The sequence below is a fragment of the Alosa sapidissima genome, chromosome 22, assembly GCF_018492685.1.
Source record: "Alosa sapidissima isolate fAloSap1 chromosome 22, fAloSap1.pri, whole genome shotgun sequence".
Taxonomy (NCBI): domain Eukaryota; kingdom Metazoa; phylum Chordata; class Actinopteri; order Clupeiformes; family Clupeidae; genus Alosa; species Alosa sapidissima.
Window position 1 is genome coordinate 3,557,241 of NC_055978.1, and position 15,145 is coordinate 3,572,385.

Here is a 15,145-nt window from a genome sequence, read left to right on the forward strand (position 1 = left end):
TACATACTTTATTTGATATCGCACGCATAATTAACAAAAAAGTATATATTAAGTAAATGTAACATGTGCTGAAAATATTTTGTGCATTTAAAGAATGGTAATCTGGAAACAACAATCAAGTTTCGTTTGTGTGGTGGTCTAGCAAAACCAGATTAATGTGGTCGCACCACCAGAGGGAGAAATCTTCATTAGGACTCTGAACCAGACCGAAGCGGATTAGACTGGATTTTGAGCAGGCTTCCAGGAAGGCGATATTCACATTAGAGAAACATTGATGCAAGTCATGAAAATGAATATTGTAATGCTGATAGTCATTTTTTCAACTGATCATAGGCTATCCCCTCTGATAATAATGGACCACAATTGCCCAGATTATTATTTAAAGAAAGCTATAGTCTAGTCTTTGTGGAAATGCAATACCCATGAACAGTTTTCTTGGACCTATAAAGCTGTTCGAACTTTCTGAAAATGGAAATACGATGTCTAGCCAGCATGACCAGCGCGGGTGCGTATCCTATCCATGCATTTTTAAAGCATGTACAGGAACCTAGCCTACTCTGTAAGATTCACTGCAGCTTGTAGCCAGGTGCTAACACCGTTCGAACGTAATGCCGGCGGTGAGCTCCCAATTAATTAGCCTATTGAACAGCAATTCTGAGTGTGCAGTAGTCAATTAGTGTATAATACAGGTTACGATCAGAATTCGCTTTGTGGAAGGAGATATGGAGAAACTGACGTGTCAATCGCTTGACAGTCAGCCCAACCTCATTAGCCTACAAATCTACCGAGATGGTCTCCAGGGGCCTAAAAATTCATGATTCAAATAGACCTAACCTTTCTTTGTCTAGTCTGTTTGAAGCTAGATTATATTATAAATTATAATATTATGTTTTTTAAGTTAAATGAGGGCTATACAAATAGAATAAGATAGAAAATAGAATAAAGTAGCCTTCATAAACTTGCATAACAAGAGCAAGTGTAACCCACAAGTAGGCTTTGCATTTCATTGACTGAAATGTAGCAGGCAAATATTCTTAACATTTACTGTGCTTTTCTCCTTCTGTGCAGACCATCTTCTCCCCTTGCCATTGCTGCGCCTCATGGTCCCCCCACTAAGGTTACTTGCAGCTGCCATGTGGCAAGTGACACAGCAAAGGCATGTGGAACATTATGGGATGCTAGAGGAGTTTGTTACCACAGTTACAGAGAGTCTTCCAGACCTGCTGAGCTATCGTCAAAGGGCACAGTTGATTTTGGGCTTGAGAGCCAGGGTAAGCCAGACGAGGTGTTTTACTGTAAAATGCACATGACTCACTCCATACAGCCATAGTTCACAATGTGTGTTGCACATTTGAAATGTATGTGGTTATGTCTGCCATCTCAGCTAATTTTGGAGCTGTGTCGTGGAGAAAACCCAGCTGATCTGAAAACCCTTCAGCCCCATCTAGATCGCATTCGTGCCCCACCTGTTAATGTCATGAACAGTGAGGTATGAGCAACACAAACGTAGCATTAATACAACAAAACGCTAATCATGCACTTTAATTTGAACCTGATACCACACTTCATGTTTGCAGGCTTGTGATGAGGAAGTAGAAGAGTCTGAGACCAATTTTCTGTTGCTTGTCCAGACCCTGTTGAAAGACCCTGCAGAGAGGGAGCACTTTTTTCAAGTGAGATTCATATTACAATACTTATCATTTAGCTGAAGTTGTCATCCAGAGCGACTTCTTTGGAACTAATTAAGAGGACAGTGCCCCTGGAGAAACTCGGGATTACACGCCTTCCTCAGGAGCACAATTGTGTCACTTGCTAGGATCAAACTCATACAATCTTCTGATTAGGAAGCGCAGATCTCTACACAAACCACTAGACATTTACATTTACGTTTAGTCATATTTAAGTATAAGTATATATACTCTTTTGATCCCGTGAGGGAAATTTGGTCTCTGCATTTATCCCAATCCGTGAATTAGTGAAACACACTCAGCACACAGTGAACATACAGTGAGGTGAAGCACACACTAATCCCGATGCAGTGAGCTGCCTGCAACAGCGGCGCTCGGGGAGCAATGAGGGGTTGGGTGCAGGGGGTTAGGTGCCTTGCTCAAGGGCACTTCAGCCGTTCCTACTGGTCAGGGTTCGAACTGGCAAGGCAAGGCAAGGCACATGATATTGTTAGTGCAGCAATAAGTACTACTCATATAGAATAGAACAGTTCAAGCGAAGTCAAGGGAGGGAGAAGATGGATAGTCAGAAGACTAGGGAAGAGGGTACTGGTAGTGGTAAGAGCTAGATGGAGCATGTCTAGCTGTTAGTAGTGCTAAGAGAAGGCACTCCCAGAAAAGTTGGGTTTTCAGGATGTTTTTGAAGATAGAGAGGGACACCCCTGTTCTGGTAGGAACTGGTAGCGCATTCCACCAACCGGGAACCGGGAACAACAACCAACAACAACAACACCACCACCAGATACAGGGATAATATTCTGTTGAAAACAATAATAAAAACACATGGAGTCCTTTTGCTGATTATTTCTTTCCCTTTCCTTTATCCCGATTTAGAATATCTTCCCAGTGGAATATGGCTATAAATATGACAAATCATTACAGAGGCTTATGTTGGATTTCCTGTCCAGATTGGAGCGGCTCTTACCAGTGCCAGATCTTACACAGGTACTGCTCCTAATTGTCTGTATGTGAGAGAAAACATATTCTATTGAATTTAATTTTAAATTGAAGAACTAACATCAACGTGTTGTGTTGGATGTATTCAGGTATTCTATTAGTATCTTGTTCTTTTGGTGTTATTGTTTATGCACTTTATGCAACCATAAATGTTGTGGTATGATACAAGACTGCAGCCTGTCTGGTTTGTGTAGTTATGATTGTATTGTAAATACCATGAAAATCATCAGTCAGTGTAAACATTACCATTCTTGGTTTTGCTGTCGTTTTTTCCTGTTACGTAACATTACAGTATGAAGTAATTGTTGCTGTTTCTCAGATGGTGTCTTGGCTTAGCAGCAACCCCTCTAGCTTGGAAGAGTGTTTGCTGTCAGCCCCACTCGCAAACCAAACCAAGACCCTTCTGGAACACCACAGGAACCGTGGTCATCTGCATTTCATGGGTATTCTAATCCCATCCCAGCACTCTCTTGCATCGTTACTGAGGTTTTTCTACCAACATGCATGAGCATGATGTGATGTTTAAATGACCAACACCTTGTGTTGTAGATTCACTTCCATCGACTGGTGATGACTACATCCTGTCCTCCTTGTCCCTCCCACCTCTGGTGCGAGTGGTGATTGCCACAGAGCAGCCTGACTCTGTTGATGCGTCAGATTCCATGTCTGCGGTGGAGGGCCAGAACAAGGAAGACTTCCTGGACTACCCAGTAGACCTCTCCAAAGACGACAGAGAGAAGGTAAAGGGGCCTGAGATAGCAGAGGGGACAGATGAATGTGGTCCCAAATGGCTGGGGGACAGCGAAGAAGGAGACACCTCTGAAAGTGGGGAGTGTGAAACGTGGATACCGATGACCTCATGCGGTCAACCCCCACCCGCTCTGAGCCCGGCTCTCTTGGACCTCTCACTGAAGCGCTCCATGGCGGGCATCAGCGAATGTGGACAGCACACATCAGAGGAAAGCACTGTGGCCAAAGCAAACCTGAAGAGGACTTTGAACGGTCATAAGTTTGCAGAGAAGAGGAAAATGTCTGACAGTTCTGACATGCTCCTTAAACGCCCAGCCGAGTCTCCACAATTAAGGTCAGGGGGGGACATAAAACTGTCCTTATGTTTAGTTCGCCACTGCATACGCCTGCCTTGTCATCCTAAGTGATGGTGGGGATGTTGTGGAGTGTTTTTTTGTCCTTGACATGTAGGTGTTTGTCAATGTGTGTACAGTCTCTTCCAGTGCATCTCTGCATCTAGCACTTCTAGCACTTACCACTTGACTAGCCCCCTTCTAGAACTGTAGAACTAGAACTGAACTCCTAGAACTTTCTAGATTCTATGCAAGAAGTACTTGCAGCTCTAGGATGTCCTTCACACTGTACCTTGATCGTTTCCCTTTTCTGTAAGTCGCTTTGTATTAAAGCCTCAGGCCGTCTGCTAAATTACTAAATGTAATGTAAATGTAATGCATCTCTGCATCAAGATAAACCTTGCATCAATAATAATTAATTAATACCACTAAGTCGGAGTGAATGAGATGTGTTCTGATGCTGTCTATCTGTAATCATCTTCTACTGTTCCACAGGGATTGTGAAGAACCCAGTGCAGAATGTTCATTCATCTACTCCTGGGGAGGGTACACAGGTATGAAAACACAACTAGGATAATATAATAAGATACAGCTGTGCGCACATTAGTGTGACCTTGAGAAATGTGTTATTGAGAAATGTTTAGAGTGGTTTGCATGGTTTGCAGATCTTCAGGATGTGCCCCAGCACCCTACAAATGATGTCTCCAAAGTCCCATGGTCTGATCAAGAAACCCTCAACTTGATTGACATTTGGGGGAAAGACAGCATCCAGCAAAGCCTGAAGGACTGTGTTCACAACAGACATATCTTCAATGTGATCTCCAAGAAGATGTTGGAGCGTGGATATTTGAGAACTGCAGAACAATGCCATACCAGAATCAAGCGGCTAAAAATGAGTTTCAAACAGTGCTATGAAAACAAGTGAGTATTGCACTAAATATGAACTGATTTTTTAAGGTTTAAGTAGATAGACATTATTTGTTTAATGTTAATAAAATGTCACAACATGATATTTATATAGACATATTCATAGTCTGAGTGACATGCGTATGCTAATAGAGTAGCGATTTGCTCTTTGAAAAACAGCATCAAAGGTGGAGACAGGTTGGAGTGTAAATTTTACGACCAGCTAGAGAGGATTTTGGTGACTGAGGGATCCTCCTCAACGTCTGAGGTCACATATGACGTTCAAGAGATCATAGTTGAAGACCAACCACCAGAGGATCAGCTAACTAGAGAGGCACACGAAGAAGACAAGGATTTGAAGTTCCTTGGTCACAGTGGTTTGGAAGGTACAACTCTTATTGTTATATTATGAAGCAATGAGCCCCAAGACACCATGCTTCACAGTAATTTTAGAATTAGCTAGTGGCCTTTGTCAGGCATGACGCAGAGCAGATCAAATATTGTTATGTGGTAGCCTGTATGTCAAAGATCAATTTTCCAATGGACAAATAGATTCATCTTGAACTCTTAAATTAACATTATGACACAGCATAAAGTTTCAATGCTGTTAACACAGCATAAAGTTTCTATGCTGTTGTTGTATACGTAAACAAAATGTCTAGATTTATTTTAAACCAGAGCTGTTTTCAACAATACTGGTTTGTGCCAATGAATGCAACTTGTCTTTGTCATAGGTACAAAAAATATTCCATGGACTGACCATGAAACCCAGACTCTGATTACCATCTGGGGAGAAGATCGCACACAGAGGGATTTGAGGGGCATTCATCGCAATGGACACATTTTCTCCATGATATCCAAGAAAATGTCCCCCTTTGGATATATCAGAACGGCCGAGCAGTGCCAGTCAAGAGTGAAGAGGCTCAAGTTAAGTTTCCGACAGTGCTATGAAAACAACCAGTGAGTAACTAAAAGCATATGTATTCTTTTCTTATCACATGTGCTCCATGTATGTATAAATTATGCATTAACAAACCCAACTAATTTTAATTGAATGAGGGAATTCAGTAAACGTCAAAAATACATGAAACATTTTATTCAGAATCTTCGTATTCAGAACAACGAAGACAACTCTGTTATGGTCAGGGGTGTAGTGGTAAAATAAGAGGTGGGTAAACTATGAATTCTTGAATTTCCCCTTGGGGATCAATAAAGTATCTATCTACCTATCTCTATTGAATTCTGTGATCACGGTAAGGTGGACTGCACCATGCGGTATCAGATTTTTTTAAAAAGGCTTTCGGAACATGAAGATGGTGCAGGTTATTGTCCAATGTTTATTACAATACCAGTGGTATTAAATGGTTCCTAGAGTGTTGATAAGTGTACATATTGTAAATGTGGATGAGACAGTATGATTTTTGAATGTTAAAAGTTATAATTGGTGAATAAACTTTTTTTGAGAGGTGGATAAACTCTAATAAGAAGTAGATAAACTCTATTTCTGACATTTCAGAGGTGGATAAACTGTGTTGGTTGTGGTTATGGTATGTTCTCTTTCAGTACTGCTGGAAAAGAGAGAGTTGAATGCAAATTCTATGATCAACTGGAGAGACTGCTAGTTAATGAACTACCCTCGTATGTGGAGGCGCTCGGTGACGATCAGGACACAGACGTAGAGGCCAAAGGCTCTGGAGACACCGATAATGACTTTCCTGTCTACTCCTACCAAGAGATTGGTTAGTGCAATGTCCTAACAAAGCATGATCATAATTAATTAGTTTGAAACATTGCTTTTGATGGAGCATGTTCAGCTTTTAGTAGTGCTAAGAGAAGGCACTCTCAGAAAAGATGGGTTTTCGGGATGTTTTTGAAGATAGAGAGGGACACCCCTGTTCTGGTAGGAACTGGTAGTGCATTCCACCAACCGGGAACCGGGAACAACATCCAACAACAACAACAACACCACCACCACCAGATACAGAGATAGTATTCTGTTGAAAACAATAATAAAATTGTAATAAAAAAGTGTGTCACTCTGTCTGTAAGGGCTATCTATCTATCATATATCTTTCTAAAAACCTTCCCTAGTTGTAACACAGTTGTAAGCAACTGCCATTCTTGAAGCACAGGTCAAAGTGATGAACAATTACAATTTCATTCATGTGTGACACATTCACTCAGTGATGATGCCTCTGATGAAATGCACTTCCTGTTATCACTGAGTTACAAATTCTGAATCTGTCTTTTAATTATTCTACTTTGTGTCTTCTGTTTCCTTTTTAATTATTCTTTAATTATATTACATACTATTATTTTTACAATTATAGAACAGTTGCCCTTTTATACTTTTATTTATTATTATGCCTTTTATACTTTTATTTATTATTATGCTTTTGTTTATGTAAAGCACATCGAATGGTCCAAATGCGCTGTATAAATAAACTTAATTTGACTTGAGTCTCTTGCAATTTTCCGACCCCTCAGAGGTGGCGGTCAACACCACAGACGAGCGCAAGAAGGTTCCGTGGTCGGACAGCGAGACGCTCATCCTGCTGGAGCTGTGGGGGGACGAGAAGGTGCAGAGGAACCTGCAGCGCTGCCCCCACAACGGCCACATCTACTCGGACATCTCGGAGCGGCTCAACGCCCATGGCTACTCGCGCACCTCGGAGCAGTGCCACACGCGCATTAAACGGCTGAAGCTTAGTTACCGGCAGTGTCGAGAAAGCATGAGGTAAGTTGAACACAAGTTGCATAGCCTACTGTTGTTGTAGAAGGACTTCTTAAAGCTTCGATGCTGAAAACTTCTGGAAATGTTCACAGAAAATATCATGTATTTTTTTAATTACAATTTTAGTTAACACACCGGTAGTTACGTTTTTGAAAAGAAAAAAGGCAATGCATTATCCCTATTAAACAGCATAGATTGTTATGAAAAGCCACCAAAAAGAAGTGAAGTGTAGTCTGATCATTTAATGTGAGCATCTATATGGGGAATCCAGGGTTGTCAAAAATGCTACAAAAGAGTATCATCTGTTATCTTCCTCTTTGTGTGTTTAGTTCATCAGAGGCTGAACATGTGGAGTTTAAGTTCTATGATTTGATGGAAGAGATCTTGAACAAGTATCCCTCCTCAAAAAAGGCAACAGTGCAGGACTTCGTCAGTGACACCCACTCAGAGAAAGGTGGTGAGTTTCCATCATATTAGTGTTATATTTATGAAACCACTCACTGCTTACACATTTCTGTCATAACATAAAGGGGCACCCCTGTCAAAATAAAAATAAATAAAAATGATCATTATAGTCCACTCCAGGTGTTATGTGAAAAAAAAACATAATTATGGTGGGAAGTAAAATGGCCGCCATAATTATGTATTTTGTTATTTTTTTTTTTTTTCACAAGGTGTTTTTGAGATGTCTCCATGTCTGAAAATGTGTGTCAAACTGTACAAGTGTAGCAAGGCTGCATTCTGTGTATGAAAAGTGCTATACAAATATTTATTTTTATTGTTATTGTTATAAGGTTCATGTCTTTATGATTAAGTGATCATTTCACCTGAAATCTTGCACATATCACCCAGACTACTGTACTTCATCCTCCTTTCATCCTCCCTTCAACACTTTCAGAGATAAATTCACAAACAGCCTAGCCTGACGAGCCAGACCCACATTAATAAAATGTAGGGTCTGGGCACTCACCGTTCACAGTGCTCAGTCCGAGGTGCAGGATAATCGGTTGTCTTTTAAATTCCCTCTACACGCAATAGGACAGCGCTGAGTCCCATGCGTTTTCCCACCAGCAGAGCTAGATGGCTAGTTCAAACTTTTGCCATCTTAAAACAAGCTTAACTCGTGTCACACTGTTGGACAACAGCAACATCCATCTTCTTTGTTTTCAAGTAGCAGGGAACTCAAGCCAAACCGTTGCAACTCTGCCATTAATCATTATGTTAAGCCCGCCTAATGACTCTATACACGATTTGATTGGCCTGATAGAAGTTTAATTTTTTGAGCTCGCAAGCCAACGGAGAGTTGCTAGACTAGCCCGCTAGGGTGCGTCTAGATTTCTAGGCTACCTCCCTTCAACACTTTCAGAGATAAATTCACAAACAGCCCATAACATTGTACTTCTTAATGAGCTCTATTAGTTTGCTCTTACAGATTCACACACGCCTGGCAGCCACATGCCCCCTGACCGATCCGCATCAGGCTCCTGGTCTGACCAGGAGACTCTGGCGCTTATTGACATCTGGGCCCAGGACGAAGTCCAGAGGGGCCTGAAGGGCGTGGTGCACAATGGCCATGTGTTTTCGGACATATCTCAAAAGATGCATGACCTGGGGTACTCCAAGACGCCAGAGCAGTGCCGCTGGAAAGTGAAGACACTGCGGCAAAATTTCCGTCAGTGTTATGAAAGGAAGAAGTGAGTAATCTATGTTTACCATCAGACATGACTCAGTGTGAGACTCATCTGATTTTGAAACATCAGAGGTTTCCATCTTAATGCCAAGAATATGTCTGTTATTCTGAACTCAGATGTGGAAGAGACAAAGTGGGATACAAATTCTATGATCAGCTCGAACAAGTTCTTGGGTATGAGGCACTCTCCATAGATGTCTTTGATGAAAAGGATGATCAAGAAACAGGTATGGCTCTAACATTTCTCAGTGGCATTTGCAAAGTTGATGACATAAAAAGGGCTTAATGTTCTGAGCCACGGTGCCTGAATTTAGGCTTGGGCCGGGCCAATTGAAGATTTCAAAATTTAGAATTTTGTATTTTGCAAGTCCTAAGTACATTTTAAGTTAAGCTAAATAGTTCAGGCACAGAAATGTTCCTTGCTTTAAGCCTTGTGTCCAGTCCAGTTGACCACTCATGCTCTTCTTGGGCAGGAAGTGACAGCATCAGATTCACTCCCTGGTCAGAGCCAGAGACTTTGGCCCTCATCGAAATCTGGGGCAACAAGGATGTCCAGCAGAGCTTGCGGGGCTGCATCCGAAACGGCCACATATTTGCTGAGATATCAGAGAAGATGGCCGCCATGGGATTCCCAAAAAGCGCTGAGCAGTGTCACAAGAGAGTGACCAAGCTGCGTAAGACCTACCGTCGCTGTCGCAACAGCATGATGTAAGTCTTTTTGACTTCAACCCAAACTCTCACTGAAATTTAGATAGTTAGTGTTAATATTGCTTCAGGTGGGGCGCTGAGTTAATGTTCTTTATTTATTCGTGATATGTTTCTGCTAAGGTTTGTGTACCCTTTGAAACAGACCATGTCTCTCATCACCTTAGATGAGTGTATGTATACTGTGTGCCTGCCTAAGTGCATGTATCTGATATGCGTATTTATGCATCTCTTTGTGTTTATAGATGTGTGGATGTGTATTTATACAGTATGCCTCCATTTAACTGTTCAAAATCTCCTCTTGGACGTTTTCAGACATGGTGGAAAACCAGTGCTCTTCAGATACTACAGGTTCTTGGAGCCAATTCTGAGTCATTTAAGTTTCTCAAATGACGTGGGAGATTTAAGCTTTGATGCATCTATGGAAACCACAGCAGATTCTGATCAGGAAACGGGTAATGCACCTTATCACCTCTAAACACAGCAACAACATCTGATGATTGTGGAGATTCAAGCCATAATAAGCTTTATTTATGAACTTATGAACAGTGTTACCTCATAGATTAATTCATAGCCCCATTGCATCCAATGCAATCCCATTCCCTGTCAGAATCCCAGCGAGCAGCCAGGAGAGCTGTGGCAGAGTCCAGCCGCAAGATGCCCTGGTCAGACCGCGAGACCAAGGCCCTGTTGGCTATCTGGGGCGAGGACCGCATCCAGTACAACCTGCGGGGCTGCCTCAAGAACAAGCACATCTTCAAGCACATCTCCAAGAGGCTGGTGGGACAGGGTTTCATAAGGACGGCGGAGCAGTGCCAGACACGAGTGAAGCGGCTCAAGGCCAGGTTCTACCACGAGAAGTGAGTGAGTTGCAGTTTGGGCAGAATTGTGGGATCAGTTTGGTACTAAGAATGGTTGATATCCATACATAATGTGTCTCTAGCTTACATAACTACTTTAAAATATTTGGAAAGAAGAATTTATCATCGTGTGTGTGTGTGTGTGTGTATTATAAACAGGGAGGATTGTAAGTTCTATGAACAACTGGAGCAGATATTCCTTAAGGAGATCTCCATGAATAGTTTACCTGAGGAGCCACTGGATATGACAGGAGAGCTGGAGTCCATAACAGATTCAGATCCAGGTGAAATATAGCCCACAAATGGACAAAAGGAAAGAGGAAAGCAAATGAAAGGGTCACAACAGTCATGTTATATTCCTTTCGCGAGAAAATGACTTGTTCAGTGAAAAGACTTTTGTATAGACCTTGACCTCTCGATGTAGTTTCAGAGGCTAACTTTAACCCCGTCTGCCACCTGCCCTCAGAGTCGCCGGCCCCTACTGCCCTTCGAACCCCCGAGGGCCCGAAGCTGCCATGGATGGACAGCGAGACCCAGGTGCTGATCGACATCTGGGGGAGCGATGCCGTCCAGAGCAGTCTGAGGGGCTGTGTGAAGAACAAGCACATCTTCGCCCAGATCTCACACGCCATGGCCGAGAGGGGCTACGCACGGACGGCCGAGCAGTGCCAGTCCAGGGTGAAGAGGCTGAAGGCCAGCTACCGACAGAGCAGCGAGATCCTCAGGTGGGGAGATGGAACCGGTATAATAGAGTATGTGTTCTATTTAGTTGTGCTACTTTGCAACTTGTATTTTTTGTAAGTATATTTTTAAGTAAAGTACTTTTAAAAGTACTTTGTAAGTCTACTTTTCTAAGTATATTTTTGGGGACTTTTTGCCTTTATTTTATAGGAGAGTGAAGAGATGGTCAGGAAGTAAGTGGGGGATAGAGATGGGGGTGGGATCGGGAAATGACCCGGGCCGGACTCGAACCCAGGACCCACATGGGCACCTGGGCCCGATTTTGGTATGGCCGCTGTGGTGTAGCCAGTTGCACCACAGCACCACCACCCTTGTATTTAATTTTTTCCATGTCTGATTATTCACATTCACTGTGAGTATTCATGATGGCTCAACTTTTTATCCATGTTGAAACAGATACATTTTTGTGTTATTGTCAAAGCCACCAATACATGGGGGGCTGTGCTGCAACTAGTGTTGCACGGTGCACCGATACTACAAAAGTATCGCAATACCCTGAAATTAAAAATGTCACGATGCCTAATTTTATTAGTATCGATACTTTTGAGAATGACCGTGTTCTTTTGAAGTAACATACGTGTGCACAAGGCATGCTTCTAGCGCCTCCTCCCCTAACCTGTGGCTGTGCGTCTTTTCTCCTCACACACACGCAAGCGCAGCCTACTATAACAGCGAGAGATGGCTGCTAGTTCAAGTGATGCTATGGTAACACATAATAATAGGCTAATATCAAGTTGATTTGCTCACTTGCATCTCTCAAGTTTGTGTTGCTAACCTACCTAAGCTGTGGGATTTTGGTCATTTAGGCCTACTATTTGGGTTCAATGTAATTTAGAAATAGGCTAAGCAACCATGGCAAACTTTTACATCTGAAGAGAGATCCTTGTTAACTATCCCGCTAGCTCATGTCACGTTTGACAATAGTGCTTGCTAAAATCATTAATGAACATTGCAAGACACTTATCTCTTCTATGATCCCAGAAAGATTTTCTTCGACTTGTACATTTTTTTAACATTTATTTTATCTAATGACATACAAAACATAATTATTGCATCCACATATCCTTATGCGCTATGTGCAACTTTTATTCACTAGACTAAAACCGTGAGACAAGGTCAATTACTCTCACGTATCTCTTTAAGTGACAGGCACTCAATTACACCTACACATCACCAATGTGCACTCAATTAGACCTACACACCACATTAAAGATATGCCAAAGTGTAATAGTTTAAAAATAGTTATAGTTTTAGAATAGTTTTCAAATTGCTAAATATATTTACTAGTAATTATGCAGAATATATCAAATATGACATTATTTCCATGTGTGTTTGTGTGAAGAGAGTCAAGCAGAATCTGGGATGGCCACTGGTGTGAATGATCACACTACAGTATATTCAATATTACTGATGATGATGTCAGGGTGGTGGGGCCCCCAAATCAAATACATTTTTTAAAAAGTATCGAAGAAGTATCGAAATCGCAATTCTTGACTTGGTATCGGTATCGAAACATTAATTTTGGTATCGTGACAACACTAGCTGCAACTGGCTGCTGTGTCCATTTATGGGCCCAAGTGCCCACTGGGACCGGGGCTGGAATCTGACCCGCGGCCTTTTCTTAATCCCTCCGCATCTCTCTCTCCCATTCGACTCCTCCCTGTCCTTCCTGAGTAAAGGCAAAAAGGCCCTCAGAATATATATAAAACAAACTACCAATAAATTGACAAAAAATCTAATTAATGTGTGTTTCATAAATCACCAGTCACAGCATTCGAATTATTATTATTTTTCTTGCACGACACAGGCGTGGAGGAGAACGGATCGAGTGTAAATTCTATGATCAGCTGGCAAGGATATTTGGTTGTGAGCTTTCAACAGCAGATCACATGTCCAGTGACACTCGGCTCATGGCTGTGGATGGGGCAGATGTTGGGCTTGCCCTGGGGAACACGAGCACACAGAAAGGTATTCAGCCCACAGTCCTTCAGTATTGTGTAGTGTATGCAGTGTATGTTAGCGGAGGCCTATATTATACTGGTATTCATAAGCACTGTTATATCTCAGTCCAATACTAAATCATATTTTTATATTACCTTACAAAAAGTGAACGTCTTTAACATATGTTCTGCTGTATAACCACACAGAATTACGTCCGCGTCTTTCCAGGGTTTTTAGACTTGGTTGTTCTTCCTTCTCCAGACTCAGCAGAAGCAACCAGACCCGACTATCCACAGACCACCAGTGAAGCCACGACTCCGCGTAGCCAGACGCAGCAGGACGAGGGGGAAAGTCAGCAGCAGGACCACGCGAGCCTGAGACCACTGAGGAGGAGTGTGAGAGAGATCCGAGCAAACAGCTACAAAGCACAATGAAACATTACCACCTACCCCAGTTATAGCTGGACAACCTAAACTGTAGCAACTTAACGTAGTAGTAAGTTTAACAAGATTGAAAATGATGGTGTCTCGTGACAGACTTGCCATGATAAGGTAATGGCTGATCCCCTGTATTTAGTTCATCCAATATACCTCTAGATGCACAACATGCGGTAGAATAGCTCTATGTAAGCTGTAGGGAGTCTAAATTTAATTCTAATCCGCTTACTGTAATTTCCTGACTATTAATGGTGGTTTACACATTGATCACATAAAATCGTGTCCTGCAGTTTATACACAATGTGGCTGATACAGGAAATTACAGTATCACCCAATTCTCCCTGATATATAGAGCTCAGTAGAGACTTAGTTTGTTAAACCATACTTCAATGGTAAAGAGAAAATGGAACTTGTTTGGGGTGATAAGTCTGAACTTCAACCAGAGTGCCTGGAATTTACCCAGAGTTCCTTAGACTTCTGATAGCACTGAAGCCCTATTAACAGTATTACCACATTCTTACACCAACATGTCCTTGTGAAATTATTGTTGTTGTGTCTTACACATTCTGTGACGTTAGTGAGGTAGATGTGAAGGGCTGTACTGTCTATGAGGCAGAAATGACCCCCATAGTTCAGTCTATTAGTCTAGTTTGTGTGTGGATAAGAATGTTCTGTGTCTTTGTGTCTTTGGAGCCAAGAATACATGTTGATGAAGATGATGTTACCACAAGAGCTCTCCGCTTTCTGGTCTGGATTCATGCCTTGTAACATCTCCTGCCTTGATTTTGTTTTAGACTATTGATATATATATATATTTATTTTCCAAACTCTTGAAAGGAGTTGTGACACATGAATGTATTTATGTTCTTTAAAAAATGTACATCTGTCAAAGAACTTTCTTTGTCAGTTTTATACTGACATTAAATTCCTGTTAGTCCTGTACGCACATGCCTGTATGTGTATATATACAAGCCCTTGTTGATCTATTATTTTATGGGAGAACAAAATAAACTGGGACATCTATATGCGAGTAAAACAATAATGGAATTCATGGAATTGTATTGCTAAGCGTACAGGGGTCATTTTTAATGTTTTTTAGACTTTATTTACTTATATTTACTCAAGGGAAGAGCTGTAGCGTTTTCTTTCTGTGGTCACTGGCACTCAAAACTGCCAAGACATAGCAGTACATGATTTGTAAAATTAGGTGAAATTTGATGCATTGTTTGCAGCCTTAGGGTGGCACAATAGTAATGTATTTAAGCAGCTGCTGCAAAGTAATTTGCCTTACAAACTATATCATAAGCCTTACTTCCAAGCCATCAGTTCAAAAGTCTTGAAAAAAATCTCAGCAGAGGCTACCAG

General features: G+C 41.6%; 1 protein-coding gene across 1 annotated transcript; it reads left to right on the forward strand.

Annotated features, from left to right (window-relative positions):
• The first annotated feature begins 26 nt into the window (after positions 1-26).
• On the forward strand, positions 27-14,074 carry zgc:113263 (uncharacterized protein LOC503753 homolog). Its single transcript, XM_042078390.1, has 23 exons — positions 27-505; positions 1,069-1,271; positions 1,385-1,489; positions 1,578-1,673; positions 2,562-2,672; positions 3,004-3,127; positions 3,234-3,768; positions 4,262-4,320; positions 4,432-4,687; positions 4,853-5,058; positions 5,407-5,632; positions 6,236-6,411; positions 7,160-7,409; positions 7,736-7,863; positions 8,839-9,100; positions 9,214-9,323; positions 9,570-9,804; positions 10,117-10,256; positions 10,412-10,661; positions 10,821-10,945; positions 11,128-11,386; positions 13,210-13,370; positions 13,605-14,074. Exons 1-23 carry the CDS (start codon positions 469-471, stop codon positions 13,775-13,777), a joined length of 4,227 nt encoding a protein of 1,408 aa, XP_041934324.1. The 5' UTR covers positions 27-468; the 3' UTR covers positions 13,778-14,074.
• The last annotated feature ends 1,071 nt before the right edge of the window (positions 14,075-15,145 follow it).

Coding starts and splice junctions, on each gene's coding strand:
- zgc:113263 (XM_042078390.1), top strand. CDS start 469: ATGGAAATACGATGTCTAGCCAGCATGACCAGCGCGG. Junction 4,688..4,852: donor AAACAGTGCTATGAAAACAA/GTGAGTATTGCA, acceptor TTTGAAAAACAG/CATCAAAGGTGGAGACAGGT. Junction 7,410..7,735: donor CAGTGTCGAGAAAGCATGAG/GTAAGTTGAACA, acceptor TTGTGTGTTTAG/TTCATCAGAGGCTGAACATG.